Raw genomic sequence first — 27216 nt, 5'->3', positions numbered from 1 at the left:
AAATTAAAAAAAATAAAATAATTAAATAATTAAATTAAAAAAAAATTATATTTATATTTATAGAGAACGATGTGTGATAATTTTTTTTTTTTCAAAAGTTTTACGTACTGGAGACATAAAAATAAATATCTACTTTATATATGATTTTTGAAGCGGGAGTATTTAAGTAATTTACTTAAAAAAAATGCAAAATTAATTTTTTATTAAAACAAAAAAGCTGCTAATATCAAGTTAAAGAATGTATAATAAATTAAAACTGAGATGCGTAGTCTAACTTTGTTCAATGGCCAAAGGGTAGTGATACTATCGAGTATCCAATCCTACAATTCTTGTGAACATGGATTGAGATACCATATTGTTAGAACATGTAAGTTTAGGTACCTAATCTGAAATTTACCCAAGCAGAAGAGACCCCAAAAAACCCCACAATAAAAGCCACACGAAGCTATTCTCTCGCGCTAATCATCAACGCAGATATAGGTAAATTTTTTGTTTTTCTATGATCCGATTTGCTGCTCTTGATGCATGAGTTTTTTTTTTTCAACTCGAAACTAGGGTGTAATCCTAATAACTAAACATGTTGATGTCGAAAATTCTACTTGCTTTCTCAAATCTCGGTTTTAGTTCATCGATTAGGGTTCAGTTTTAACGATTTCTGTTCATCTAATTGGTTCTTAATTTGATTACTTTTATTAGTCAGTATTCCTTCTTCTTCTTCTTCTTATCATTTTTATTTTTGATGTCAGATCTGAATTTGATTGTGATCCACATTTTCTTTTTCTTTTTTTTTCTTTTTTTTTTTTTTTTTTTAGGTTCAGGGAAAAATGGCGTCAAAGCTAGTTCAGTTGCAATCAAAGGCTGCTCAGGCCTCGCAATTCGTGGCCAAGCATGGTACTGCCTACTACAAGCAGCTATTAGAGCAGAACAAGCAGTACATCCAGGAACCACCCACTGTTGAGAAATGCAATCTTTTGTCAAAACAGTTGTTTTACACTCGTCTTGGGAGGTTGGTCCCTTTATCCAAGTCATTGTTGCTAATCACGTTGATTTTGATTATAAAGAGTTCTACTTTAGGCCAATTCTTTGTCTTTTACTACTTGTAATTGCAAAATTTATATATGAATTCATCTCTAGGTATCTCCCATGTTTAATACCTTCCCAATGCCATCCATGGTTATGCTATCTTATCATATGAAATAACGGAGTAGGTGTCTAGCTTCACAATGAAAATTAGGTATATAGTAGTCTGATATCTATTTGTTAGTGGATAACTTCTTTTGGCTGATTCACTTTCCATTTGGATTCCAAAACTAGGCTGAGGCTTGGAATGGCCTGATGTAATGTTTTACCAAGAGTATCTTGTTACAGGCAAAATGTTTTGATTCAGCAACGTATTTTAGATCATATTCATTTGCGTGCATGTGAATGTGTCGATGTGTGAAATGCCTTTCTTTCACTAAGTCTAATTTTCTTGGATGCTGAGAAAGAATTATGCTACTTTTCAATACTTTCATGGGATGTGAAATGCCTTGCTTTCGCATGGTAATTTTTTTACATACTGAGAATTATGCTAGTTTTTAATGCCATTCATGTTTATCACTGGCAGATCTTCCCCCCTCTTTATTATTTTACATTTACATGCTAAATGGTAACTTTGGCCTAGTTTTTCTTGCTGCAAGTGACCATTAATCTCCCTGGTTCTCTAAGAAATCATTTTGAAGGGAGTAATTGATTTCCATGAAATAAATTGGCCAGAGAGTTAATGTCTCCAACTTTATCATAGTCATTGTATTTGGAAGATTATATTTTAGTTATCCAATATGATATAGTTCATACTTCATAGGTTCTTGAAGGGGAGAAGGCACTAGTCACAGTTTTATACCCTTCTCATATTCGAAACGTGAAGGCTAATCCCCATTGCACTGCCATTTGATTAGTAATTATTGGTAACATAGTAGATGGTGACATATTTGCAATGAGGGTTAACAGTACATCTTTTTTATTGTTATTATTATTATTTTGTGAGGAAAGAAATTTTATTTAAAGGAGGAAGAAAATAAGTCACAACATGGAGGATAAGGTATTCTAATAGAACTCAAAACACTAGACGACGAAAGCAATGTCCTCCAATGAAGCTGACAACCTACTGGCTTTTTAAGCTAATATTATGAAAACGGGGTCGGGGTTCTACACAATGGCATTTTTAGTAGAACTTGGTGGTAAGATGTCAATCATAGGTTATCTGTATCTGTATAGTGTGCTTTAGCATGTGACAGGCCAATCTACATTCTTTGCATGGGGTAATTATATATAACAGTCGATGCAGCATTTGCACATTTTTTTCATATGTTTTCAAGCTTAAAAATCTATCTATTTGGTTGTTTTAAACAGTATTCCTGGGCGGTATGAAGCATTCTGGAAGGAGCTTGATTATGTCAAGCATCTGTGGAAAAATAGGCAGGAGCTTAGGATTGAGGATGCTGGCATTGCTGCTTTGTTTGGATTGGAGTGCTTTGCATGGTTTTGTGCTGGAGAAATTGTAGGTCGAGGATTTACATTTACTGGGTACTATGTTTGATTGCTGCTTCAAGTTGATCTGCCTAGTGCTTTCAGAGTTGAATTGATTAAGTGTCAACCCTTTTCTTTTTCCCTTTTATTGTCAATTGATCACAACATACATGACCAGATATGTTATTCAGCATAAAATTTGAAACCAATTTAGGAATAACTCATTACTCTATTACAATATGCACTTTCCTCTGGCAATTTGAGTTTGATGAAATGGTCTATTTTCAAATGGGATGGAAATATTCACTCTCTAATAATTGTGTGGGGAGTTATTGTGGTCAGTTTTGGGACTTTGGCTTCTAGTTCTATATAGACCCTATTCAAAAGCCAGATCAAGATTTTTAAATCTCAGTTCCGGCTCATGGCAGACTCAATTGACTTGAATTCAATCGAGTAGGTTCGAATTGGTAGTAAAATTCCTTTCTCTAGCAGGCCTTTTAGTTGGGCAAGCAGAGTCCTTGGACACAAATATACCATTTACCCAGTTATGCAATAGCTAGTTACCATACCAAATCCACTACTGTTTTCAGTGTGTTGTAATGACTAACTCCAGATCCACCTTTACCAGATGATGATACCCAAAATATTATACACATACATGCAATTTGTGAGATGTTAATGGCAACTACTCAGAATATTTGGTCAACAGGACTTGCGCATTTGAGAGAACAAGTTAATAGAATGTTGGAAAGAATTCCACTAATTACTGCCGCATCCCGATGTAAAAAATTTAAATCTCAGATTGTCAGTTCTTGCCTCGCATGCATCTGGGAACAAGTAAAAACACAAAACAACTACATTAAGAAGAATACTAGATGACTATGTGTAACTTGCCCAATCTTTATGTACTTAATTATCTGAGGCAGCCTGTATGAAACTTCTTGTAGTAGTCTTATCACCTTCAAAACACATGGTTCCTGAATGCGAGGATCATTTTTGGGGACAAAAGTAAAACAAATGCTAAGATTGAACCAAAAAACATTTTGATAGCATAGCTCAAGGGATCATAATCAGCTTCTTGTGAGGTGCTCTTGGAGGTATAAATGGCTTTAGCTGAAGGTAGGGCTTCTATCACTGCATCTGCAAGATCTGTAATGAAGGTTGAGGTGCAACCTAGAGCAGGCACGCGGCCCCAATTTTCAATGCCAGATTCAAGAGCCAAATGCTTGTATTCCATGTCAATCTCTTCAAGGGTCTCTATGTGCTCACTCACAAAGCTGGAATTTCAAATAGGACAAAAACAAAAAATATTGTTGTGAGAAAAAGTTCTAAGTTTGTCACAACCTATGGCACTACAACAATGTATTTGCATAACTGGGGAAAGCTTCTCATAGAATTATCTACACATGCAATTGTAAGACTTAAAACCTGATGAACAAATAAAAATAATGGCTCCAGTCTAGACAGAGTACACGCATTCATCCTGCAGGGAATTATCTACTGTTGCCAAAGATGCATCCAAAATGAATTTCCAGAGATCCTATAACTTCAAATTATTTAAAATCCATCTGGAGAACGTTCAGGTTTGTAGATATATCAGACAACTAAGAATACATGCCATTAAGTATTTTGTTTGTTAAATGAGAAATAGGATGCACAGTGTATTAGGGGATCTTATACCAGGACAAAATCAATCATTTACCTAACAAAATTGATATTGCCCTCAAAGTTAATACTTCATAATCATAGTCTCTGAAAATCCACATGTCAATGATTCATTCCTAAACATCGTTGGAGCTAAAGAAGCCAACAGTCTAGAAAAGAGCAAATAAATAAAACGAGTACCAACACACATATGCATAAACCCATTGAAACAAACTTGATTGCTACAATTCTCAATTTTTCATTATTTAAAGCTGTGATTAACTACATGCAGAGAAAACTTCAACTAGCATACCTTACAGGGACAGCTAGGAGACTTTTCACACCTTTCTGGCCAAGCTCAACCAGAACTTCATCAGTGTAGGGCTTCAGCCATTTAACAGGCCCAACTCGGCTCTGGACAAAAAATGAGTGGGAAAAGGAAAAAAGTGAAAAGTCAAATAAGTTGTGACAAATCTAATGTAACAGCAACAACCTGTGATAGAGTTGAGAGAAATTAATAAGCAATGGACACAGCAGCCCAACATGATATCACAATCACCAAGGGACAAAACTAGAAAGCTATAATTTATAAGCTTAGATATCGCCACCAACCTGATAGGCAAGAGTATGATCATTGTCAAATCCTCTAGCTTTTAATTCTTGCATGATTAAGTAAATGCACTCCTCCATCTGATCTTTGTATGGATCTCCTGCATCCTCCACATAACTCACAGGCACTCCATGAGCACTGAAGAATATCATGACCTAAGATTCCATATAAAATAAGAAAGATTATCAAAGAAGTCAGAATTAAAGATACTGGCCTGGACACACCAATCTCAAAAATATATAAGTTGGCATAGCAAAAGTACGAAAAATAAACCTATGTGACATTGAAACACACCTCCTCAGGCTTAGTAAATTGCTCTAGTTCTTTCCTGATCAAGTCGGCCATTGCCTTAATATAACCTTCTCTTTGATACCAGGACTGTATAATAGAAACAGGCAACCTTGACAGATATGCATCTTCACTGAAAGATCACTCACATCGGGAAAGGTTGACAAAGGTCAACGATAACTCTTAATATGCTTTAAAATGAAGGAATAGAAACTGATAGAGATATAATACCTGAATATATTCTGAAGAACACGGAGGCTTGAGCCAGTTGTGGAGATGGAGAATTGTGGGTAAAGTGGCAGCACAACAAGCCTTGTTATCCTGTCCCTCTTGATCTGCCAGATAAAACAAAAGAAAATATAAATAGAGTTGCAAGCAAAGAAGTCATCATTGAGAAGTTCACAATCAACTTCATAATATGTGTAAATTTAACATATAATTTGAAGTCTTGCCTGATGAATCGCCTCCTCAGTGAATGGGTACCAATACCGCATTCCAACATAGACATTTACAGGCATGCCCTTTGCTTCCAAGGCCATTTTGATTGCATCTGCCTGCAACAAGTATCTCAACATTTATATGCATATGCTAAAATAAAGAATCCAAATTTTTTACACATACAAGTGACAAAGAAAACAAAGAAGAACACTAACCATGAACTTTACACAAAAAAGGTTGAATGAATGAAAAGAAATACCAACTTTAAAAAAAAAAAATCTAAAGAATTTGTGTTTAACCTGCTCATCTGTTATTTTACGCAAAGGTGAGCCACCTCCTATGGCAGCATACCCTTCTTTACTTTTAGGAGCACGGAGCACAGAAATTAATTGAGCTAAAGGTCGTTGAAGAAACCGAAAGAGCCTGGGAAGTCGTATAATATCCTATATTAAAATATGATAACTATTAGTACACTAACGAATTTTATGTTAGAACAAAGGAAACATAACAAACATAGTGAAATGATAGAAAGGCATACTGGGTCTGCAAATAAATTGAATAAAAATGGCTGAACATCATGAAGTGTTTCTGGCCCTCCAAGATTCAGGAGCAGCACACCAACCCTGTCTTCTGTGGTGTCTGTATGAGATTCAACGAGATTTTCAACATGTGTGTATCCTGCTGCTGAGGCTGCACAAAATGTTTGCCCAGCTGGATTTCTCTTTTGAGCAGGACTGAGCAGGTATAATCCCCCACTGATGGCAATGCTTTTATCAGCTGAACAGGAACTTAAAACACCCAATGCTTGAGAAGGTGGTTTATCAAAATTTGGTAATTCACCATTTGAGTGGCAAGAAACAGACATAGACTTGGCCCGAGGCCATGACCTGTAAATGAAAGAACTCAATTGAAATCTTGACAGCTTTGATAAATCACAAACTAGATATAAGACACAAACAAAATACAATGCCAAAATATTTCAGAAATTCTTTAACACTCATTCTTAGAAATCTATACACAGTCAATTTGAAAAAATACTCTAAAACTCAAATGATAACCCATGTAACATATCTCCTTGCAGCACAAAAAATTTAATTACCATTTCCCATTTCGAGAAACGATATTTACCATGGACATACTCACAAACTCCACGAATGAGACAGAGCTCGAGCACATTATGATTCCAACAGAGCTGTAGATTTCTAACTATAATTTCATAAAGTGAGTGGCATTCTGGAACAATCGGCTTAATTTTCAAGCAACATAATCTTTACCATTGCATGATGCTTCCAGTGCCAAATACAATATAAAGCAAACTCAATAAACAAATCCCAGCAACCCCCAAATTCTATTTAAGCACAATCACTATGGTTATCTAATAAAATCCAACAAAATCATGTCAAAGTTACATGTTCAAAGGGTTTTCAATGAAAGGGTCAAAATGCATGGCTGCGATCATAGTAGAATCACTTGACTCAGAAGTCGCCCACTTGATCCAACTATTCAACTCTACGAATTAAGAAAACAATTAAAAGAAAAACAAAACCATCAAAACAATATGCTAAAAAGACTTACAATTTATGATTGGAAACAGAAAATCTCATCTGTGGACGAGCAGCAGAGAAGGTTGCCGCCTCCATAACCTGGATTTTATGAATTATAATAATAAGCTAATAGAAAAGAAATATTAAAAAAAAAATTCAAAGAGAAGAAGCAAAGAAGATTAGGATTGAAGAAGTCGGAATGAAATGAAAAATGGTAAGAGATCTTATTCTTATATAATAATAAAATAAAAGTTTGAAAGGTACAAGTCAAAAATGCTAAAACGTTCTTCAATGTCGGTTTTAGGTTAGGTAAGTCGTTTCCTGGAAGCCAGGGTTGGCTGGCGAAATCAAATCGTTGACATATAAAGAGTAAATAAATAAATACTAAAATAAAATTACATTAATTATTTATTATTTAATTTTAATAATATTAATTTTTTTATATGCATTACACTGTTATCATGTTAATTATGTATATTTACAACTTAAATAAAATTGAAATTTATCTATTTTATATAATTATTTTTCATTTATTTAATTTTAATATTTTTATTAAATTTTTAAAGTTTATATACTTTCATTTATTTAATTAAATAATTAAATTATAATAATATATTATTATTTTATTAATTAAAATAACAAAAAAAAATTTTACTCTCGTTATTTTTTTTAATTATTCTCTCTCTTATTTCTTTTTAAACCCACTTTAAAGTTTTTTTTTCACTTTTTATTTAAAAAATATTTTTCAACTATTGTTTTATTAAATTAGGTTTGAATGAATAAATTGACATGTTTAATATAAGTTTTTAAAATTATGATAAAATTGTTAAAATTAAAAGAATATAATGTCTTTTTCAATTTAAAATTTTTTTTCCAATTAATTTATGTAATATGTTTATTTTTAGTCCACCCTCATACTAAATATGTTTGATCAAAACTTTAAAATATATTATTTTTATATGATATTTAAAATAATTTAAAATAATTAGATGAATTTTAATTTTTTAACTGCCTATTAAATCAATTAATTAATTGAATTTACCATTATGAGCCATCATACTACCTAGGGGAGAGCAGTTTTCAGTTTAAATTGAAAAATCAAAGAGAATTGAGTCAATTCGATTCAATCGGTTCAGTTTTAAAACTTAATCGGTTCGGTTCGGTTCGATTTATAATTTTGATAATTTTGGTTAATTGATTCGGTTTGATTATTTTCATAAAAAAAATCAAACCGAACCGAAATTATTTTTATATATATATCAAGGAAATCAAAAAAATCAAACCGAACCATAAGATTTAGATTTGATCAGTTTAAAACAAACCGAACCCAATTGGAAATCAAATGCTCAATTTATAAATTTCGATTTGATCGGTTTAAAACTGAACCGAACAGATATTTATCGATTTGGTTCTGTTCGATTTTCTCTTATTAATTGATTTAGTTCGATTTTTAAAATTTTTTATTTTTGATTTTCAAATTTATCGGTTTGGTTTGATTTAAAACCGAACTGACCATTTGCACACCCCTAATACTACCCTTTTATCGAAATTGTCCAAACACAATATAAGTTAAAAAATTGAAATTTAAACATTTTATTAATTTATTTTTGTAATTTTAAAATAACAAAAACAATACACTAAACTCATTTATTTAAATTTTTATGATTATATTTATTTTTAATATATTAATTTAATAGTACTATATTTTCACGCATATTGATAAAATTTTATTTAGTTTAAGATATATTAAAAAATTATGAAAGATCAAAAGAAAAAAAATATCTAGAAAAGTTTTTTTTTTTAATTTAATGTGTTTATTAAAAAGTTATATAATATTTATTCTCTTATATTAATATTTTATGTTTTAAATATATTTGTATTGTTTTATTAAGTTAAGATGTAACTCTTTTAGAAAATGACTTCTATTTAATTTACTTCTGTTTCTTGTTCTTTTAACTTTTTTTTTCTTAAATTATTTAATTTTATGTATTTTTAAAATATTATAAATAATTTAAAAAATAAATATATTGATAGAAATCTTTAAAATTTCATTTTAGTTTATCTTTTTTATTTTATTAGAGTGATTTTTATTAAATAAGTATTTAAAATAAAATTAAATTAAATTGAAATTTATCCTTAAATTAAAAAAAAAAAACATCAAATATCAAATTCAAATTGCATTGAATTAAAATTTTTATCTGAATGACCTTTATTTATTTTGACGGAGCCTAAAAAAATTGAAAAAGAAAATAATAAAAATTAAAAAAAAATAATTAATATTACAAAATTTTTCTTTATTCTAATAAATTGCTATTCTCGTGTGAAATAATCAACACACCAAATGCCATCTCATTTAGTAAAGTTATTTAAAAAAATTACCATATAGCATGTAATTTAAATAAAATTATTAATCAAATTATTTTAAAATTTAAAATTAATTTTTTATTTTAATTTTTTAAAAGACACATATGTAACCTTCAATACTGAAAATTTTCTTTACAATTTATTGCAAACCGATCATTAAAAATGATAATTATCTAAATAATTGTAATAAAAATACCAAAATAATTTCTTATCTGTTCTCAATAAAATAACTAATTTACTAATTTATAATAATATAATTAATTTCATGGCTTTATAAATTTTAATGGTCTTTTACTAAGTAATTGGAAATTAATAAAAAATTTAAATTATCAAATGATTAGAATAAGTAGATATGTGATTAAGTGTATACGTTTTCAATAATTTATATTATTCGTTTAATATTATTTAAAAAACTTAAAATGCTGTAAAAAGAAGATTTATAAAAACTGAAAAGTATAAAAGATTCAATTTGCAAAGACCTAAAAATACAATTGAGGAAAAAAAAATAAGATCATAAATTATAAAATGATTTGATTTTTTATAATTTTTAAAATTAAAACCCATCTGGAACATGTCCAGATTTATGGCCGCCTACCGTTTGGGCTATGGTAACCAAAGATGAGGCTTTCATTAAAGCCTAGGAAGGCAAAGAAGATGGCACAAACAGTGCCCGATTCAGGGGGTTATATAGAAAATTTGCATCATGCAAGGCTTTTGCTGCTAGATTGTGTGCAGCTTTATTACATTCTCTTCTACTAAACATAAAAGAAATATTAGGCACTGAAAGAGCAAGAACAGTGATATCATTAATAATCCCCCGAATATTAATCGGAGAATCAGCACCCCAGCAACTTTGAATGACTGTTTGTGAATCTCCCTTAATAATCACTCTAGAGTATCCTTTGCTGATTGCAAGTTGCTCTGCATGCCTACAAACCAAACTTTCAAGAACAAGAGGATCATTCACATTGGTCATTCTTTTGCAACTCCAACACAAGATATGCCCCAAGCTATCCCTAACAACAGCTGCCGCTACACCTTCTACTTTATTCAAACTAACAGCAACATCAAAATTTACCTTCACCACTTCTCGGAGCGGGGTAGTCCAAATCTGAGGCTGGTTGACCTCCCAAAGAGTTGCTACCTTGGGATCTTGCACTGTAGGAAGTTCTGATGACGACTCATTGCTGCATTTATCACTTGCTGATATGGAATCCTTTGGTTTTCAAAAGTAAGGCTATTTCTTGCCTTCCAAATGTGCCAAAGATAAAAATACTAAGAGAGAAGTGAGGTCAGCTCTATCATCCATACCACGAATAGCAGAGCTCAATTCTAACCAGCAGTTTATGAAGGAATTGCTGCGACACAAAGCTAATCTAAGTTGGAAGGGGGAGTGGATCCATACTTCAGCTGCTCTCAGGCACAGAAAAAATAAATGTTCACTTGTTTCAAGGTGGCCACAACAACTGCATTCTGGGGCTATGTGAGGAAACCGAGAGTGAAGATTGTGCTTAGTAGGAAGACTTTCCTTGCAAGATCTCCATAGAAAAATTGATAACTTACAGGGAACTTGTAATTTCCACAAATTTTTTTCCAGAATTCAACATTGTCATTGAGAGGAGGGTCCTGGTCCTGGTTGCAAGGCAGTAGCATTGGTAGCATGGATGTCATGTGCTAGGTGATACCTGGATTTTACCGAGTATTTCCCATCCCTAGTGAAGTGCCAGATTAGTTGATCATCCCTTTGAATTAGAGGAATAGGGATGGCCATAATATTCACAATTTCATCCCCTACGAATACTTCCCTTAAGGCAGCACTGTTCCAACATCCTCGTTGTCTGTCAATTAACTGCACCACCCAATTAATAGCTGGATTAGGTACCGCCTTGAGCTTTGGAAAATTTGGGAATGACCGAGGAATCCATGAGTCCTCCTTGCAAAGAATAGACCTGCCGTCGTGGACCTGCCATCGAATACCACGATTGAGAATATCCCTGCCCCATAGTATACTTTTTCATCCCCACGAAGGATTGGAGCCTAGGGCTTATTCATGAATTTATAAATGGGAATTACTTCCCCTTGAAAACTCTTGCCAACAGTGATTCCGGGTTTTTAAGGACCCTCCACCCTTGTTTCGCCGACAGTGTTTAATCAGGATGCGTTCTAATATGGATTATTAATTTTAGGTTTTATTTTTTTAATATTAAATAATTTGATTTGAAATTAAAATTAATATTTAATTATTAAAAAAATTAAAATTATTATTTTGTATTGTTAAAAAAAAAATAGATTTATTTTATCTTAAATAAAAAGTTGAGGGTTTATTTAAGTTATAATTTAAAATTAGGCTTATTTGGCTTTATGGAAAATTGAGGGTATATTTAGATTTTGTCCGTTTTTAATTTATAGGTCATTTTCCCAAATCTACCCTTTCCATAAGGAAACAGATGACATAATTTACAAGTCTACCATTGTAATTTAGCTCTCACTTTGGTTTTAGGGTTCTGAAAAAACTACTATATAAGTAGGAGTTGGAGCATGAGCTTCAACAATCTAAGCTCTCCTGTTATTTCAATGCCTCTAAGTAACTCTGTTTGGTAGGAACTCTGTAGTTTGCGGGCGTATAATCTCTAGATACTTCAAAAGGAGTGGAATTTAGCTCTTTTTTCTATTGAGGGTTTCCAAAGTTTTCAGAGAATAACTTTCAGGTGTATCTAACTTGCAATCTGGTTTTGTTTGTTAATGGCTCTGAACCTGAGTCAACAGCAGGCACCAATTCATGGTGATCCGTCTGCCGCATAGAGCCAATATTGAATTTTCTTGGCCGGATGAAGATTCTTGAAACTCACTGTTGTTTCATGTCACAATAATCCGGCTATACTTTTTTTTTTTTCCTTTGTTAATGGTTTATGGTTCGATCTGCTCTTGTGTGTATGAACTTGCAAATCCTTTATAGAACTTGATTATATAGCCTTTTTGCTTTGTAAGATGGCACTCAGTCAGACACGGGTGTTTGATTTAATCTAATGCCAATTCACCTTTTGCATGGTGCCTAGAAAGAGCTACTCTTCACGATTGGAGGAGCAATCATTGCTTTCTTCAAATTTTGAGCAGCTAAATTCTATAATTATTCATCTTATATAACCAAATTGGCTATAAGTTAAGTTCTATCAGATGGTAGCTAAAATGGTTTTGCTTGAATTATGCAGAATGCAATTTTGTTTTAAAGAAGCTTGGCTTAGAAATTTTGCTTTTGGAATCAGTTTAGCTTGAAAAGCTCTGCAGATTAACACCTAATTTGGGTTCTAAACAATTTTAACTTATGGGAAGGGAAAAACCTTTTTTATTTGGCTGATTCTATGTTCTCAAATAAAAGGGATACTTCATTGAGTGGATTCCTCTCTGCAAGATGTGTTTTGTCTTAAGTTTGTGGAAACAGTGACCGTAGAACGTGTGATGGGAATAGCATATGTGAATGCTATGTTTTTATTCAAATTCATGTTGATATTCTAATATGAGAATATGACCTTTCATATATCGAAGGTATTCTTTTTCCTTCAAAAACAAAATTACAAGAATAATGTGAAATGAGTGGATATAATATTTGAAAGAGGATCTGTTTCAATCTCAAGTTGCTGATGGATACAAGAATATGATATGGAACTGTCATCGGCATTTTCTGATGTTGATGCCTTAGAAGCCTTCAGATGATAAATGGTTTATGCTCCTAAAACATACTTTTATTCTTGGTGTGCTTTGCTAAATTTCTCAATGACATTTTCAATCAGGGAAATTGGATTGTATCCCATGATATTTGCTTTGTACTTGTCAGTCTCCTTAGGACATTTGAGGCTGAACAATTTGCAGCAGAGGCAAAGATCAAGCTGGATAGGAACATTTTGATACGATACACGAGGTATTCCTTGCCCTGGAGGGTGGACGCTAAAATGGTTGTGTAATAGTAGAAACCTGCCCCTCATGACCTTATGGGGGTTAGGTCTGCAGAATCAAAGCCAACAAACAACTTTGTCTTTGGGGTAGATGCTGTTGTAACTCTGCATGAGAATTTGAAACAATGATTACTTGTATTGGATTATAAATTGCCTGAATATCTTAGGATAGCTATTCCATTTTGCAATTGCTGGTCTGCCACAGAACAGAATCATGGGGAACAAATAGTCCTTGCACTGCATTGAATTTTTTCCAACTTGGAACATACATGGTAAAGGCTCTGAAAAGAAAATGTAAAAATGTTAAAAAAAACGAGATCACAGGTTGTGAATTTTAGCCATGATATATCTCAATGATGATTGGGTGGTTAATGATCCTAAGTTCATAATCAAATTCAGAAATCAGAAGCAAGTGAAATGAAATGTAATTGAGTGTTGGATGGGATTTAATCCCAATAATTGTTAATAAAACAGATGAACATCTTGCTATGATGGGAATTATCTACAACACACCGTCATTTAGAACATCATCAATTCCTTTACATGATTTAAAACCTAGGTCGATTTGGTTCATAAATTGGAATCGTATAATTCATATAAAAATGGAATGATGAATTTTCACTGGAATCAGAATTAAATTCCTGAATTCCTGTGATTAATTCGTATATATATATATATATATGAATCATAATCAAAATTATTTTGCACTTAACCTAAAATTTTCATATTTCTCTATAAATGAGAGTATTAAAGTTTATAATTAAATTTTTATTTATTATTTAATATATAATTTATTTGCGCATTTAATTATTCTAATTAAATTTTAATACTAAATCAATTAAGTCTTATTAATATATTTCTAAATTATAACCTATCTAATAAAACTTAAATTGCATATAATTAATTTCATAAATTAATAATAATTTATAAATATTTTTTAGATATAATAGATATAGCAGTGTCTATAAAAAAAATTATAGTAGATACAATGGGATCATAGAAGGTTCGAGAATATTTATATTATAGTAAATTTATATATGCATATTTAATTAATTTTATATAAATCTTAATATAAATATTTAATTTAACAATTGTTAAATTTATTCCTATTCGAATTCAAATTTATATTAGATGTACCCTTATAAAAATGGAAATGAAAAAAAAAAAAAAAAGTGAATTTTCAAACATTCCACAAGAAATTCCATTCATCCATCTGCATTACTGGGTCGGCTTTTAGAAAACCAAAGGGGCTCTAAAGTATTGCTAGGAACCAGTATAGCTGATTTGAAATTAGAACATTGTCACTAGTTAATCCCATTCATAAGAGCAACTTGAAGTAGATTCATGAGAGCACACCCCCGAAATTTTATTTATTTATTTTGGTTGATAAAGCACACAAAAAACCTCTTTATCAAGTGAAGCTCAAACAGTTCTTACTAATGCAACCTTCTTTGGTCATAGTTGCAAATGCCCAAGTATTAGTTATCACTGCCATAAGATCAGCTAAAAAGGCTACCAAATGGCAAACAAAAGTGCACAACTCCTTCGCAATCTTTTCCATTACTAATTATGACATCAATGTACCATAATATTGGCCTCGCTTGAGTTGCTTCAGTGAGACGGAAATCATGAAGGATTTGCTAGTGGTTAATGTTTCTAAAACGCTAAGAACCAACAAACCCACACCAGTAAACATTATATAAAGTAACACTGGTTAAATGATTTCCACTTAATCTAATTCTAGCATGTAACAAGACAAGGAAAAAGTTGAACAAAATTTTCTGCAAACCAGAATTCCAGAATCAAAATGAGAATGACAAAACTATATTTAAATCTAAATTGTTCCATCCAATCCAAGAAGCTGCTCCATTGATGAAAATCATCAAAAGCAACAATCACAATCAAATGGGCAAAGTGGTGTACCTCCAGCATTGGAGTGGTTAATACCCAATTCCTCTTCAGTATAGATATTGAGTCCATCCTTGGTTTTCTTTCGATGCCTAGAAGGTGGGTCTGTAAGCCTTCCCTCTTTATCTTCTTCAGTCTTCTTCTTTTTCTTCTTCAATGATTTTGGTTTATCAGATTCAGTTTCATTTGCCTTATCATTCTTTTGTTTCTCAGGTTTTTTCCTCTTCTTTCCAGAGAAGATTTCATCAATCTCATTGCTGGGTTTCTTCAGTGTTGAAGTGGGTTTTTCTGGCCCTACAACAGTACATTCTTCTGCTTGCAAAGTTGCCTTTGAAGAATTCTTTTTGGGCATATTGAATCAACCTGAAAGTTCAACACTGATCACATATTAATTGATAATAATAATAGTAGATTAAAACTTTATTGAGTATTCTGCATTGGCTGTTTATGAGCAAGAAAATACATAAAGAAAAAAGGGGAAATTTACTCATGCAACAAATTAAAAAGAAAAAATATAGGTACAGAAAGATAATAGTAATAATTTATAATTTGAAACTAATACACCTAATTGGTCTAAGCTTTTGTCTTCCAACTACATTTTCTCGAAAACCAAACATAAAAAAGCCAGAATATTTCCTTGATAAGTAAATGATGCGTCCCACATCGGTTCTGCAGGGAGCTCTTGGGTGTTATATATATAGGTTTGTAAATGTCTCCTTGAGAGTTAGCTTTTAAGATGGAGTTAGGCGAGTTCATATCATTTGATATTAGAGTTTCACTCTGTATGAGTCGGTGAGCCATGTACAAAAGTTCCTTGACGCTCTCCGGGAGAGGTCGGAATGAATGAATCATGACTCCAGTTGCTTCACGAGGACGTTCAGTCTAAAGGGGTCAGAAATGATGCATCCCATATCTATTTTGCAGGGAGATCTTAGGTGTTATATATATGAATTTGCAAACTTCCCCTTGAGAGTTGGCTTTTGAGATGAAGTTGGGCAGGTTCATATTAGTAAACTAACTAAGATTCTCAAAATCAAACTTTATTGAAAGCTAAAATTTCTCTTTATTGAAAGCTAATTTATAGTTGGTGGAAATTAGGATTTTTTTTTTTTTAATTATTGCACATCACAAATATTTGTGTACAGTGTACATACAAACATTATGCATATACAATTTTAGAGCTCAACCAGCCCAAAAAAATACAAGTCTCGTCTTTACTTCCATTTCCACAATTTTAAACAAATGGAAGATAAACAACACATACTTTCAAATGCAATAGGACATACAGAAATACAGAACCAACTTACTTTAGGGGGATGTTTAGTTCAGCTGTTGAATATAACTAATAGCTGATAGTTATCTAAACAGCTGAACCAAGTTGTTTGGTAATTTCTTTAAAAAGGCAGCTTACTTTAGGGGAGTGTTTAGTTCAGCTGTTGAATACAACTAATAGCTGATAGGTATCTAAACAGCTGAACCAAGTTGTTTCTATCAGCCCTATAATATGAGTTGTTCATGAACTGCAGCACTCTTAAATAACACACACACACACACACACACACACACACACACACACATATTCAGCTGTTGAATACAACTAATAGCTGATAGTTATCTAAACAGCTGAACCAAGTTGTTTGGTAATTTCTTTAAAAAGGCAGCTTACTTTAGGGCAGTGTTTAGTTCAGCTGTTGAACGCAAATAATAGCTGATAGGCTTCCAAACAGCTGAACAAAGTTGTTCGGTAGTTTCTTTAAAAAGGCGGCTGATAATTGACAGCTGCCTTTTCTATCAGCTTTATAATATGAGCTGTTCATGAACTGCAACACTCTTAAGTAATATATATATATATATATATATATATATATATATATATATATTTATTTATTTTATTTATTTATAAATTTTTAATATTATTAGAATACATTCTTTCTATTTTTAATTTATCACTCTAATTTCACTTTCTTTGTAACATTTATTTTTTTAATTTCTTCTTAAGTTATTAAATTATTTTTTTATTATTTTTTATTTATCTATTTCAATAATAAATAATATAATATAATATAATAAATTAATAATTATATATTTATTTCAATAGTAAAATAAATTGCAAAATATACTCTTATCAGTCATTTTATATATCAACAACAATAATTATACGTAGTTTACCAAACACTTAATATAAATCAGCTACAGTCAACTATCAGCTATCAGTTATCAATTAACAGCAACAACTATCAATTATCAGCTATATCTAACAACTAAACCAAACAGGCCTTAGAAAATATATTTGCAAACAAAACAATCAGTTTAATTTAGAGATTTTACTTCAATTAATAGAGATTCAAAGGAAATTGCTGAACCTTTCTCATTTAAATTAAGTATTTCTTTTCAGTCGGTGAAGATCGTGAAACTATAAAGCTTTGTTTGGAACAAATCATTTGCAAGAACTCACTTCAATTCTATTAATAGAATTCAATTCAATTCAATTAGTAAAAGAGTTCTATTATTTGGAATCAATTTATAAGTGAGAATTCAATTGAATTATATTGTTTGGAATAAATTATAACTTTATTTAGTTCAGCCAAACAAAACATATTAAACTTAAAACACTTACCAAGGACCCATTCTCAATCCTAAATAAGAATAAAATTTGAAATCTAGTTTTTTTTTTTCTTTTTGCGCACATTCCTGTTAGCAAACAATATCTTACTTGTCAATTAAAGCTATGTATTACTATTCAAGATTGAACTAAAGCATAATAGGCAATCTAGAAAACCATACTTTACACACACACCAAAAAGCAAAGTAGATAGTAACCTTAAATCCCAAAACCACAGATAGACACCAAAAAAGAGGTAGGCACTAACCTTGAATCCCAAATGTTGGAAGCTAATAGGGCTATTCACTTATTGAATGAAACTGACCGATCCAACCAACTCAACCTGACCCAAACAAATGTATTAGTTTGAGTCCCAACTACTGGTCGGGTTGGTTAATGTACTTAAAAAGATTACTTTTTTGGTTGGTTTAGAGAATTATTTGTAAAGACCTGACTCTCACTTTCTAATCGCTAACTTCTTCTGCAATTTCACAGCCTCCATAGAAACTTTGCTTGCGTCTTTGTGCCCATAAGGCTCAAGGCGCACCAAGATGCCAAGGGGTCTTAAAGCCTTAGGGCAAGGCAAAGGCGCGTATCCGAGCGAAGCAAAACGCAAAAATTAAAAAAAAAATCCACTAAAAATAAATTATATTATAAATTAATTAAACATAAACTCCATAAATTTAATTAATAGAATATTAATTATATATAAAAATATATGTAATATCTTATTCATTTTATTACTCATTGCATCACCACTATTGTTAATAAAACTATACATATTAGTGAAAATTATAATCAAATTATATTATATTAATTTTATTTTTCAATCAAATCTAACATTAAAATAATAATTTTTATTTTTATTGCATTATAATTTTCATTCTCATTATATATTTAATTTAATAATACCTTACTAAACATAACCTATAATAATTTAAATTGAATTCTATAAATTTATTATGAAGAATTATTTATTGAATATATAAATAATTTATATTTAATATTCAATTTATGAAAAATAGAATTAAAAAAAACTACACGAAAAAAAACATTAATAAAATAAATTAGCTCTAATTTAAATTGAATTCTATAAATTTATTCTGAATAATTATTTACTGCATATAAAATAATTTATATTTAATATTCAATCTATGAAAAATAGAGTAAAAAAACTACATGTAAAAAAAATTAATAAAAATAAATAAGCCCAATAACCATCAATCCATTACCACCATCAGCCCATTACCATTGTAAGCCTTATTACATATTACAGTTTCAATCAATAAAAGACCAACACTTCATCGAGAGCAGCAAAGGCAATCCAATACAGCTACATAACTTCTTTTTTTTTTTGCTTCCTCCAATCATTCTCTGCAATTGGTGGGCTAACCTCACTCGGGCGCGCCTACAGGCACCTGGGTGCACCTTTGCTGCTCTAAGGTGCTGCCCTTCACGCCCAATGAGCCTTGCGCCTCCAGGGCACCTTTAATAACACTGTTTTTGCCTTGCATCTCTAGATCTTTCAGTCTCTCCATTTTTTAGCTACAAATTCATACCCACCTCGTATTTTTTGCTTGCCAAGCTCAAAAGACTACCTGCACAGATCAGTAAGTTCTTTCCTCCCTCTCTTCTCTTTATCTCTGTTTTTTAGTATTCATATTCATATATGTGTTTGGATTGACGGGTAGATGTGAGATCTTTGATTGTTCACTTGTTTTTTTAATTGTTTCGCTAGAAGTTTGCTGTCTAGTAATGCAGCACAACTGCATCCAACAAAGATCTAACATGCACATGTCGTTCCACACTTCAACAGAATCCTATTAAACTCCTCTAGCATTGGTTTCACCAGAAATTGCTATAGTTCTATTCAAGTTTGGTGGGCAGGTAATGTTATTCTTATGGAAAATATTCTAATCAGATGGACTCTACAATGAAATTCTAGCTAAATGGAATAGAAATAGCATATCAGAAATAGTATAATTTAAAAGGAGGCTTGTTGGCTTTCTTTTTGTTTTCTACATATTTGTGACATGCTGGTTCAATTACACTTAGTATGCCACGTTTTGCCCTTTTGGTTGGATTTTTTAGTTCAATTGATGTTGCAGTTGCTTCGGATGAACTTTAAATGTTTCCTAGAAATTTGAGAGTTTGTTTTTTGGTTCAAGAAGATGGTATCTCATGCAATGTTAGCAAAACTATATCATTTTTATAAAATTTTGAATGGTCTTTTTAATTCCTTTTTCCAACTAAAAAAGATTTGATCAATGGCACTCTAGACTAAGTAAAAAAAAAAAAAAAAATTTAAAACTAATAATAATTTAGAGTAGAGCTTAGAGCTTATCAATCCATTATACTATACATGTCTCATGCTTTGCTTTTTGCATGCTAAATTTAGTAACTCTAGGAAATATTTATGTCAAGTTACCCATCACTTTTGTGAAAACAGTCAACTTTAATTTAGTCATTAAAGGAGCTAAACAACACTGAAATTGGAAAGTTAAACTGTGTATTTAGTTGCTGCTTATCAATAAACACTGAAAAGTGCTTCCATTTGTTATTTTTTTTGTTTGAAAGGATAAAACAGTATTTTTTATGGGATTTTGTTGGGAGTTGATCTGCATTTAGATAGGAACTCAAATGACTGACATTGTCAACTTATAGGGGCGGTTTTTATCCAACTGTTCTCCTTTTTGGGCATGGATGAAGAATTGTCTATGCATTTTTCAGTTTCTGATGTCAATTAATTCTGCAAATTCAGTTTCCTGAAGCACAACAATTTCATCATCAACAGGTATGTTTCCAGTTTAACCATAAGTTTGCATTTTCATTTACAGATTTTGTGTAAAAAAGAAGGAAAAGAAGCAATGCATAAGAGCAGACAGCTATTTAGAGCTCCTTAGCCAGGTTCACCAACCACAACATTATGGGAGAATGGCAATCGTGATTTGTGAACAACAATGAGGAGGCATTGGTGCCAATAGAGATGGTACCGGACAGGATACTCGTGAGATTAAGGGTACCCAAACCCGTAACTGATTATATATGTAGTACCTAAACCCGTCTCAGACCTTATCTTTTACAACCCTACTACTTCCACCCTGATTTTTTAAAATATAGCCAAAACAATATTTTTTTTCTGTTTTCTTCTTTCCCATTGACAACAGCATGCTTAGGTCCTGACCATAATAGAGAAGTAATCAAGCAAATACACTGGTCTATGATCTTTAAAATAAAAAAAAAAGGACTTCATTCAGTTTGAAAATTCCAAGTCCACAAACAAAACTAAGTTCCAATACCAAATCGCGATGCCTAAAATTGAATTTAAAGGAAAATTTGCATTGCCGAAGTGACAGCTAAAGAAAATGCTTCTGATTTGTGGCTAAATAAGTGCTAATGGAAGTTTCTAAAGAATTAAAACCAATACCCTATTCAACCGAACAGTAGATGCAACCGCAGATCCTCTGTATTATTAAACCAAAATTTCAAGATCCATGGCAAAGATCTTCACATGGAAACAAAATTTAAATAAATAAAAAATAAAAAAATGAAAAGATCAGTTAACTGAAAAGTGTAAATCCGAGTACTAACCTGCGAGGAGCACCGCCGAGTAGCTTCAGTGATGCGGCTTCGATGAGAAGCGGCGAGGTTGAGGGCAGGCGACGATGTCTTGTACTGCGGCTTCGAAGGCAGTGACAGTGAGGGAATGGAGAGAAAGTTATAAGAGGGAGCTGGGGCCTGGCCGGGGGCGGCGGCGTGACTCAGTGAGGATGTCCGACGGGAAGACAGAGACAGCGACAGCGAGGGGATTGGGAGAAAATGAGAAATAGATGAGGGAGGGGGCTGCGGCGTGACTCAGTGGCCGAATGAGAAAAGAGGAGCTATTGGGGGTTTAGGTTTGTTTATCGTTTACGTAGTTTTAGACATTTTAACATATAAAAAAAAATTAATAATTATAATTAAATTCTTTCAAAAAAAATTATTATTATATTTAAATTAACAAAATGTTATAATTATTGAGATTAGATAACTGAATCCTTTAAAATAAGATGACTTCTATTAATATATTTTATAAATAAAATTTCATTATAAATTAATTAAATTCCTGCATATCAATTGATATTGAAAAAATAAAAATTATTCTGCTAAAAAGAATATTTATTTCCTAAATATATATTTTATTAATTTTACTTTAATTCGAATATAGTAAATTATAATTTAACAATATTAATATCGTTGGTATTAGAATCATTTTTAATAGTAAAATACTATTATTATCTGATGAAAATTAATAAAAAAATATAACAAAAATAAATCAAGAATTTATAATGATTCAACACTCAAAATATATATTCACTCTTTCATGATCCCTTTGAGAATTTCTGTCAATTATAAAACTATTTTCACAAGTAAAGATCAAGTCTGAGTCTCGATAAACATCATACAAAAGCCTTAAACGACAAATAAAAGCAAAAAGAAATTTGATAAAAATTCTCAGGTATTCTTATGAAAATCAAAACCAAGGAGATACTTGAGTCTGTCATATCTTCAATCACTTTGGACTTTGGAGTATCAATGAGCAACTTGAAACATTTATAAGCATATTGGATAGATTGATTGCTCGGTCTGTTTTACTCATTCCAGCAAAGTCATTGAAATGAATAAAAAATAAAATGCGAAAAATTAAATTAATCCTGCTGTAAAATCAACAACTACACATTTGAGTCCACCTTTTCTTTTTGCCCCTTCCATTTCACTTGAATTTTCTTTTTAAGGTACAGTTTCCAGTTTACCTTCGAGTTCAGATTTGGAGGATGCAGGGAGAAAAGTCCAAACTCTACATCACAAGAGGAAAAATACAGACATTGCAATGGTAAGCCAATTGAATCTAACAAAGAACTGCATTGCCTCATCACAGAAAAAAAAAAGTCAGTAAAGAATCTGAAAAAGGCAAATGCTGTAAGAACTTTTAGTAATATTGTTACCCTTTCCTATCATTCCTTAGACGATAAGAGCTGCACTAAAAAAGCATTTTTACTCTCATTTTGTTATTGGTATAACTTGTAGAGACTAAGCTTAAACACAACTTAGTCAATCACAGTACTGGCATCATAAAAGCGACCTTATATAGACCGGCCATGACACTCATACTCCAGGTATCGGGAATTGGGTTGTCAGAGCTTCAACTCTTGTCTGGAGATCTGACACTTTATCTTTTAAAGAGAAATCAAGGGATGCAACAAATTTCAAAAAATCTTGAAGCTTTGATCCTGACACAGATTTCTTAGCTTCAATTGTTATTTGCACACCCTCATGAATATAATCAGCAGTTGCTACAAATTCTTTCTCAGTAAATCCACTAGTTGTCATAACAGGTGATCCAATGCGAATGCCACCTGGAACTAGGGCACTCTTATCTCCTACAGATAGCATAGGGATGGTTACAAGAGTGAGCGAAATGAAACAGAACAAAATAAATGGGCAGAGAATGAAGCTCATTGGGCACTGAATTCTTGTTGAGGGTAATAGATGCCAGGTCAAGAATTTTCTCTACCCGAGCTCCATCTATTCCCTGTTGATAGAGGTTGTTGATTGCTATCAAGCATATGGAAGAATTTACTGCTCCCAAAATATGATTCATAGAACACTTTGTACCATGATATCATTGCTAAAAGTTGAAAATAGTAATCAAGTCTATAAAATATTGAGAAGAACCGTCTTAGAACATTCAATGCACATATGGAAAAGTTTGTACCAATATAATATCTGAGTAAATCTAAATACACTGTGGGATCATGTCTGCACTGAGGATTCTTTTGAAAATTGGATAGGTTCCTATGACACAGCATGCTGTGGCATAAACCATACTAATTCAATAGTAAGCCTATGTACAAGGAAGAAGCAGGAAACTTACCAGTGGTCTCAAGTCTACAAGAACCAGGTGATTATCACTTCCATATATCCTACTTCAACCAATAGGTTTGCAAGAGCTCTACAGTTTGAGATGACCTATAACACGCACAAACTGACTAAATTAGATGGATTAGGACACATCTCAGACCAGGCTTAATCATGATTGTACACCACCTGCTTCTGATAATGTTTAAATTCAGGGGATTGTGCATGCTTCAAGCAAACAGCCAGGCCCCCAATTGTATGGTTATGAGGACAACCCTGCAACAATTTCCATATAGTTTGCATTGAGGTGGAAATCCGCAGATGCAAATGAACCTCAATGAAATTCTGATATGGACTAGCAACTAACCTGTAGGCCCGGAAAAACAGCATTGTTGATGGCTGATTCCAAATCAACTCCAAGAACAGGACCCTTTCTGAAGAAGATCATGCCACCTCTAGGACCCCGTAGAGACTGAAGAGAAATATATGAACAGATCAGGTTATTCATGGCCAAATCATAGCACAGAAAACTAATATTTTGTACAGGTAGTAAGATACTAGGACTCTGTTGGCAACACTATTTCACATGCATATCACCCTCGAAATAGTATCCATAGCACTCTACATACCATGCTATATTGGTAAGAGTGGACTCAGACACAGAAAGTAATGCATAGTAAGACAAATCCTTCTTAAGTTCTTACTTGATCTTACCTTGTGGGTAGTTGTTGTCACAATATCACAATGCTCAAAGGGATCAGCAACTACAGAAGCAGCAACAAGTCCACTTATGTGAGCCATGTCCATCATGAGGAAAGCACCAACAGCATCTGCAATCTTCCAATGGATATCAATCATAATTAATTAGCTGCTAGAGACTGGAAAGGTAGGCAAGGAAAAGAAAAAGAAAGTAAGAGAAAATTAACTAAACGCAACCTACTACCTTCCTCATGCGAGGATAATCAAAATCTCGAGGATAAGCACAGGCTCCAGCAATAATTAGCTTGGGTCGGAAGAGATTAGCTGTTTTCTCAAGCATATCATAATCAACCAGGCCTGTAGGAAAGGTTGAGGGAATTATTAACAAAACACACTGCAAATATGATCAACCATTCCATCAAATCAAAGCAAATCTGATATTAGAAATGCATCACCTGTAGATTCATCAAGTCTATATGGCATAGATGTTCCAGATACCCGTCTTTTAGGGTTCATGAACCCGTGAGACAAGTGTCCTCCATGAGGTAAGTCCAAACCCTAAGTTTAGCTCAAGTAAAACCTGAGGATTTCAGCATTCTGAAACCACCACACTAATAATGAAATTGAATGAAGAGAGTAAGAAGAAAACATTTTACCATTATCCTGTCATGTGGTTTAAGAAGTGCAGTATAAACCTCAAAATTAGCAGGAGAACCGGACATTGGTTGGACATTAACCCCCACTTCTTTCCATCTAGGTGGAATGCAGCCAAAGCCCTTTCTTTACAAAGGTTTTCAAGCTCATCAATGTATTCATTTCCACCATAGTATCTGGGATTTAAAATAAGATTACTGGCCATATTCAATCATAATTGTTTTAGACGAAAAAAGGAGCACAGCACGACTAATTAAATGGACCCTGTCTACCTTTTACCAGGCGGTCCTACAGAGTACTTGTTTGTGAGGCATGATCCAACTGCTTTCATCACTGCTCGGGATGTAAAATTCTCAGAGGCAATAACCACAAGGCTTTTGAACTGCCTATCCTTTTCCTTGTTAACAACTTCACACACCTTAGGATCCGCTTCACTAAGGCCATAGTCTATAAAGCTGCTTCTGTCACCTAGACATTGTAATATAAAATTGTATTAAAAAGAAGTCAGGCTGGTATAATTCTTGCCAGTTATTAAGCAGTAGATGCAACTAGAAGAAAAATAAATATCAATATTATGTGTTGTTTCCCTTATAAATACGTAATTATCATTTAGAAGAAGAGAAAGAGAGACAGACACAAGAATGGAAGCTGAGTCCAGTTACCTGCACTTTCAGTCACAGGAACAGACACATAAAAGGGTGGCTTCCCAGTGACCAAGTTCCCTTCAACACTGGAATATCTTCAGGGCTTCAACGAATTGAGCTTAATCTGATGCGGAAACCCAGTTATATTGAAGCTTATTGGAGGGAAGGCTGATCCCTTGGCCTCAATGGGTTGTTGTAAAGAACCTATCACTGCAGCTCCAGTGCAAGCCTGCATTCTCGCTTCCAGTACCAGTACACTTGACAAAGTTCGTAGACCTTCCGATGTGAGAATTCAAATATCAAAATTAAATTCTTTTATTTATTATAAATACAAGAATCAAATTCCATATTGAATAAGCCTGAAAATTAACTACTAATCACCCAAGTAATTGCCAATAATTACAGTAAATGAAACCTTCATGGAGTATTCTGTATTCACTGTTTATGAGCTGAAAAAAAAAGAAAAAAAAGGAGGAAATTTCCTTATGCAACAAATTAAAAAGAAAAATTATAGGCACAGAAAGATTAATAGTATTAATTTATAATTTGAAACTAATAAACCTAATTGGTCTAAGCATTCATCTTCTACTCTCTAACTACATTTTCTCGAAAACCAAACACAAACAAAATTAGAAGCTCACAAGCAATCACATCGTACCTATTAGAGATATTCACACAGAGCTTGCTCGAGAAGAACAATTGTAGCAAAATGATTTAGAAAACAAAGTCCGAGATAGCAGAGAATGGAGAGCGAAACTGCTAGCTCTAGCCTCTAGATTGTCGAAGAAGAAATGGAGAGCTTATACGAAGAGCTCAGAAGCGGCTGGAGCGGAGGCTGAGAGAACGTGAAATATACATATTTACAAGTTTTGTGTTTTATTTTGAAATGAATTCTAATAGTAGGTTGTGCATTATTTTATTATAATAAAATGATTGAAACGAATTTAATTGACAAAATTTAACTTGGTTCATTTTTGGATAACAGGAATAAAATTTTTTTATTTTTATTATCAGTTAGATTATGTTTTGATTTGATTTAAAAAATAAACTAATAGAAATAACTGAATTTTTATTAATAAATATATTAATTGTAATTTTATTAATAATATATTATTTATAATTATTATTTTTATAATTTTATAATAATATTTAACTTATAATTATTATTTTATTAATATTAAATTATATTTACTATTTTCCTAAATGAAAAAATATAAATTTATTTTTATTAATATTTTATTAAATAATTAATAATATAAAATATATTTTTTTTATTTTTTTCGATTAATTCATCGATAATCAACATAATATTTTCGAGTTTAGTTAATTTCAGTTTTCCTTCGATTTCAATTTCGTTTAATTAATATTTTTAGAGTTAATTAGTTAAAAATTTGATTTGATTTGATTTGATTAAATTAACCGAATACTTTAGAATTTAGATACTACCATTTAGTATGACATAATT

At 32.1% G+C, this 27216-nt stretch overlaps 3 protein-coding genes, 1 long non-coding RNA gene and 1 pseudogene across 6 annotated transcripts; 2 read left to right on the top strand and 3 right to left on the bottom strand.

Annotated features, from left to right (window-relative positions):
- Window positions 1-140: 140 nt before the first annotated feature.
- LOC110667403 (uncharacterized) lies at window positions 141-2782 on the top strand. The gene is made up of 3 exons (XM_021828228.2): window positions 141-480; window positions 813-1006; window positions 2392-2782. The coding sequence occupies exons 2-3, from the start codon at window positions 825-827 to the stop codon at window positions 2576-2578; spliced, it is 369 nt and encodes a 122-aa protein (XP_021683920.1). The 5' UTR covers window positions 141-480; window positions 813-824; the 3' UTR covers window positions 2579-2782.
- Window positions 2783-3205: 423 nt separating this feature from the next.
- LOC110667402 (ferrochelatase-2, chloroplastic) lies at window positions 3206-7354 on the bottom strand. Of its 2 annotated transcripts, XM_058145819.1 has the most exons (10): window positions 7297-7354; window positions 7064-7131; window positions 6027-6375; window positions 5788-5931; window positions 5503-5604; window positions 5282-5385; window positions 5057-5183; window positions 4765-4917; window positions 4466-4566; window positions 3206-3785 (listed from the first exon to the last, which is right to left on the bottom strand). In XM_058145819.1, exons 2-10 carry the CDS (start codon window positions 7126-7128, stop codon window positions 3470-3472), a joined length of 1461 nt encoding a protein of 486 aa, XP_058001802.1. In that variant the 5' UTR covers window positions 7129-7131; window positions 7297-7354; the 3' UTR covers window positions 3206-3469. The 2 variants fall into 2 exon arrangements, with proteins under 2 accessions (XP_058001802.1, XP_021683919.2); XM_021828227.2 differs by lacking the exon at window positions 7297-7354 and having other exon boundaries at window positions 7064-7249.
- A 4394-nt stretch (window positions 7355-11748) lies between these two features.
- Window positions 11749-13534, top strand: LOC110667401 (uncharacterized). The gene is made up of 2 exons (XR_002497300.2): window positions 11749-13113; window positions 13229-13534. It is a non-coding gene; the product is annotated as an uncharacterized LOC110667401 (long non-coding RNA).
- Window positions 13535-15065: 1531 nt separating this feature from the next.
- On the bottom strand, window positions 15066-21744 carry LOC110667400 (uncharacterized protein C6G9.01c). 2 transcript variants are annotated; one of them, XM_021828226.2, is made up of 2 exons: window positions 21448-21744; window positions 15066-15631 (listed from the first exon to the last, which is right to left on the bottom strand). In XM_021828226.2, the coding sequence occupies exon 2, from the start codon at window positions 15604-15606 to the stop codon at window positions 15229-15231; it is 378 nt and encodes a 125-aa protein (XP_021683918.2). In that variant the 5' UTR covers window positions 15607-15631; window positions 21448-21744; the 3' UTR covers window positions 15066-15228. The 2 variants fall into 2 exon arrangements, with proteins under 2 accessions (XP_021683918.2, XP_021683917.2); XM_021828225.2 differs by having other exon boundaries at window positions 15066-15617; window positions 21448-21738.
- A 682-nt stretch (window positions 21745-22426) lies between these two features.
- Window positions 22427-26623, bottom strand: LOC110667398 (serine hydroxymethyltransferase 3, chloroplastic-like; annotated as a pseudogene).
- Between the last annotated feature and the right edge of the window lie 593 nt (window positions 26624-27216).

Source organism: Hevea brasiliensis, chromosome 4 (genome assembly GCF_030052815.1).
Source record: "Hevea brasiliensis isolate MT/VB/25A 57/8 chromosome 4, ASM3005281v1, whole genome shotgun sequence".
In the NCBI taxonomy this organism is placed as follows: Eukaryota; Viridiplantae; Streptophyta; class Magnoliopsida; order Malpighiales; family Euphorbiaceae; genus Hevea; species Hevea brasiliensis.
This window is presented reverse-complemented; position numbering and strand designations above follow the sequence as displayed.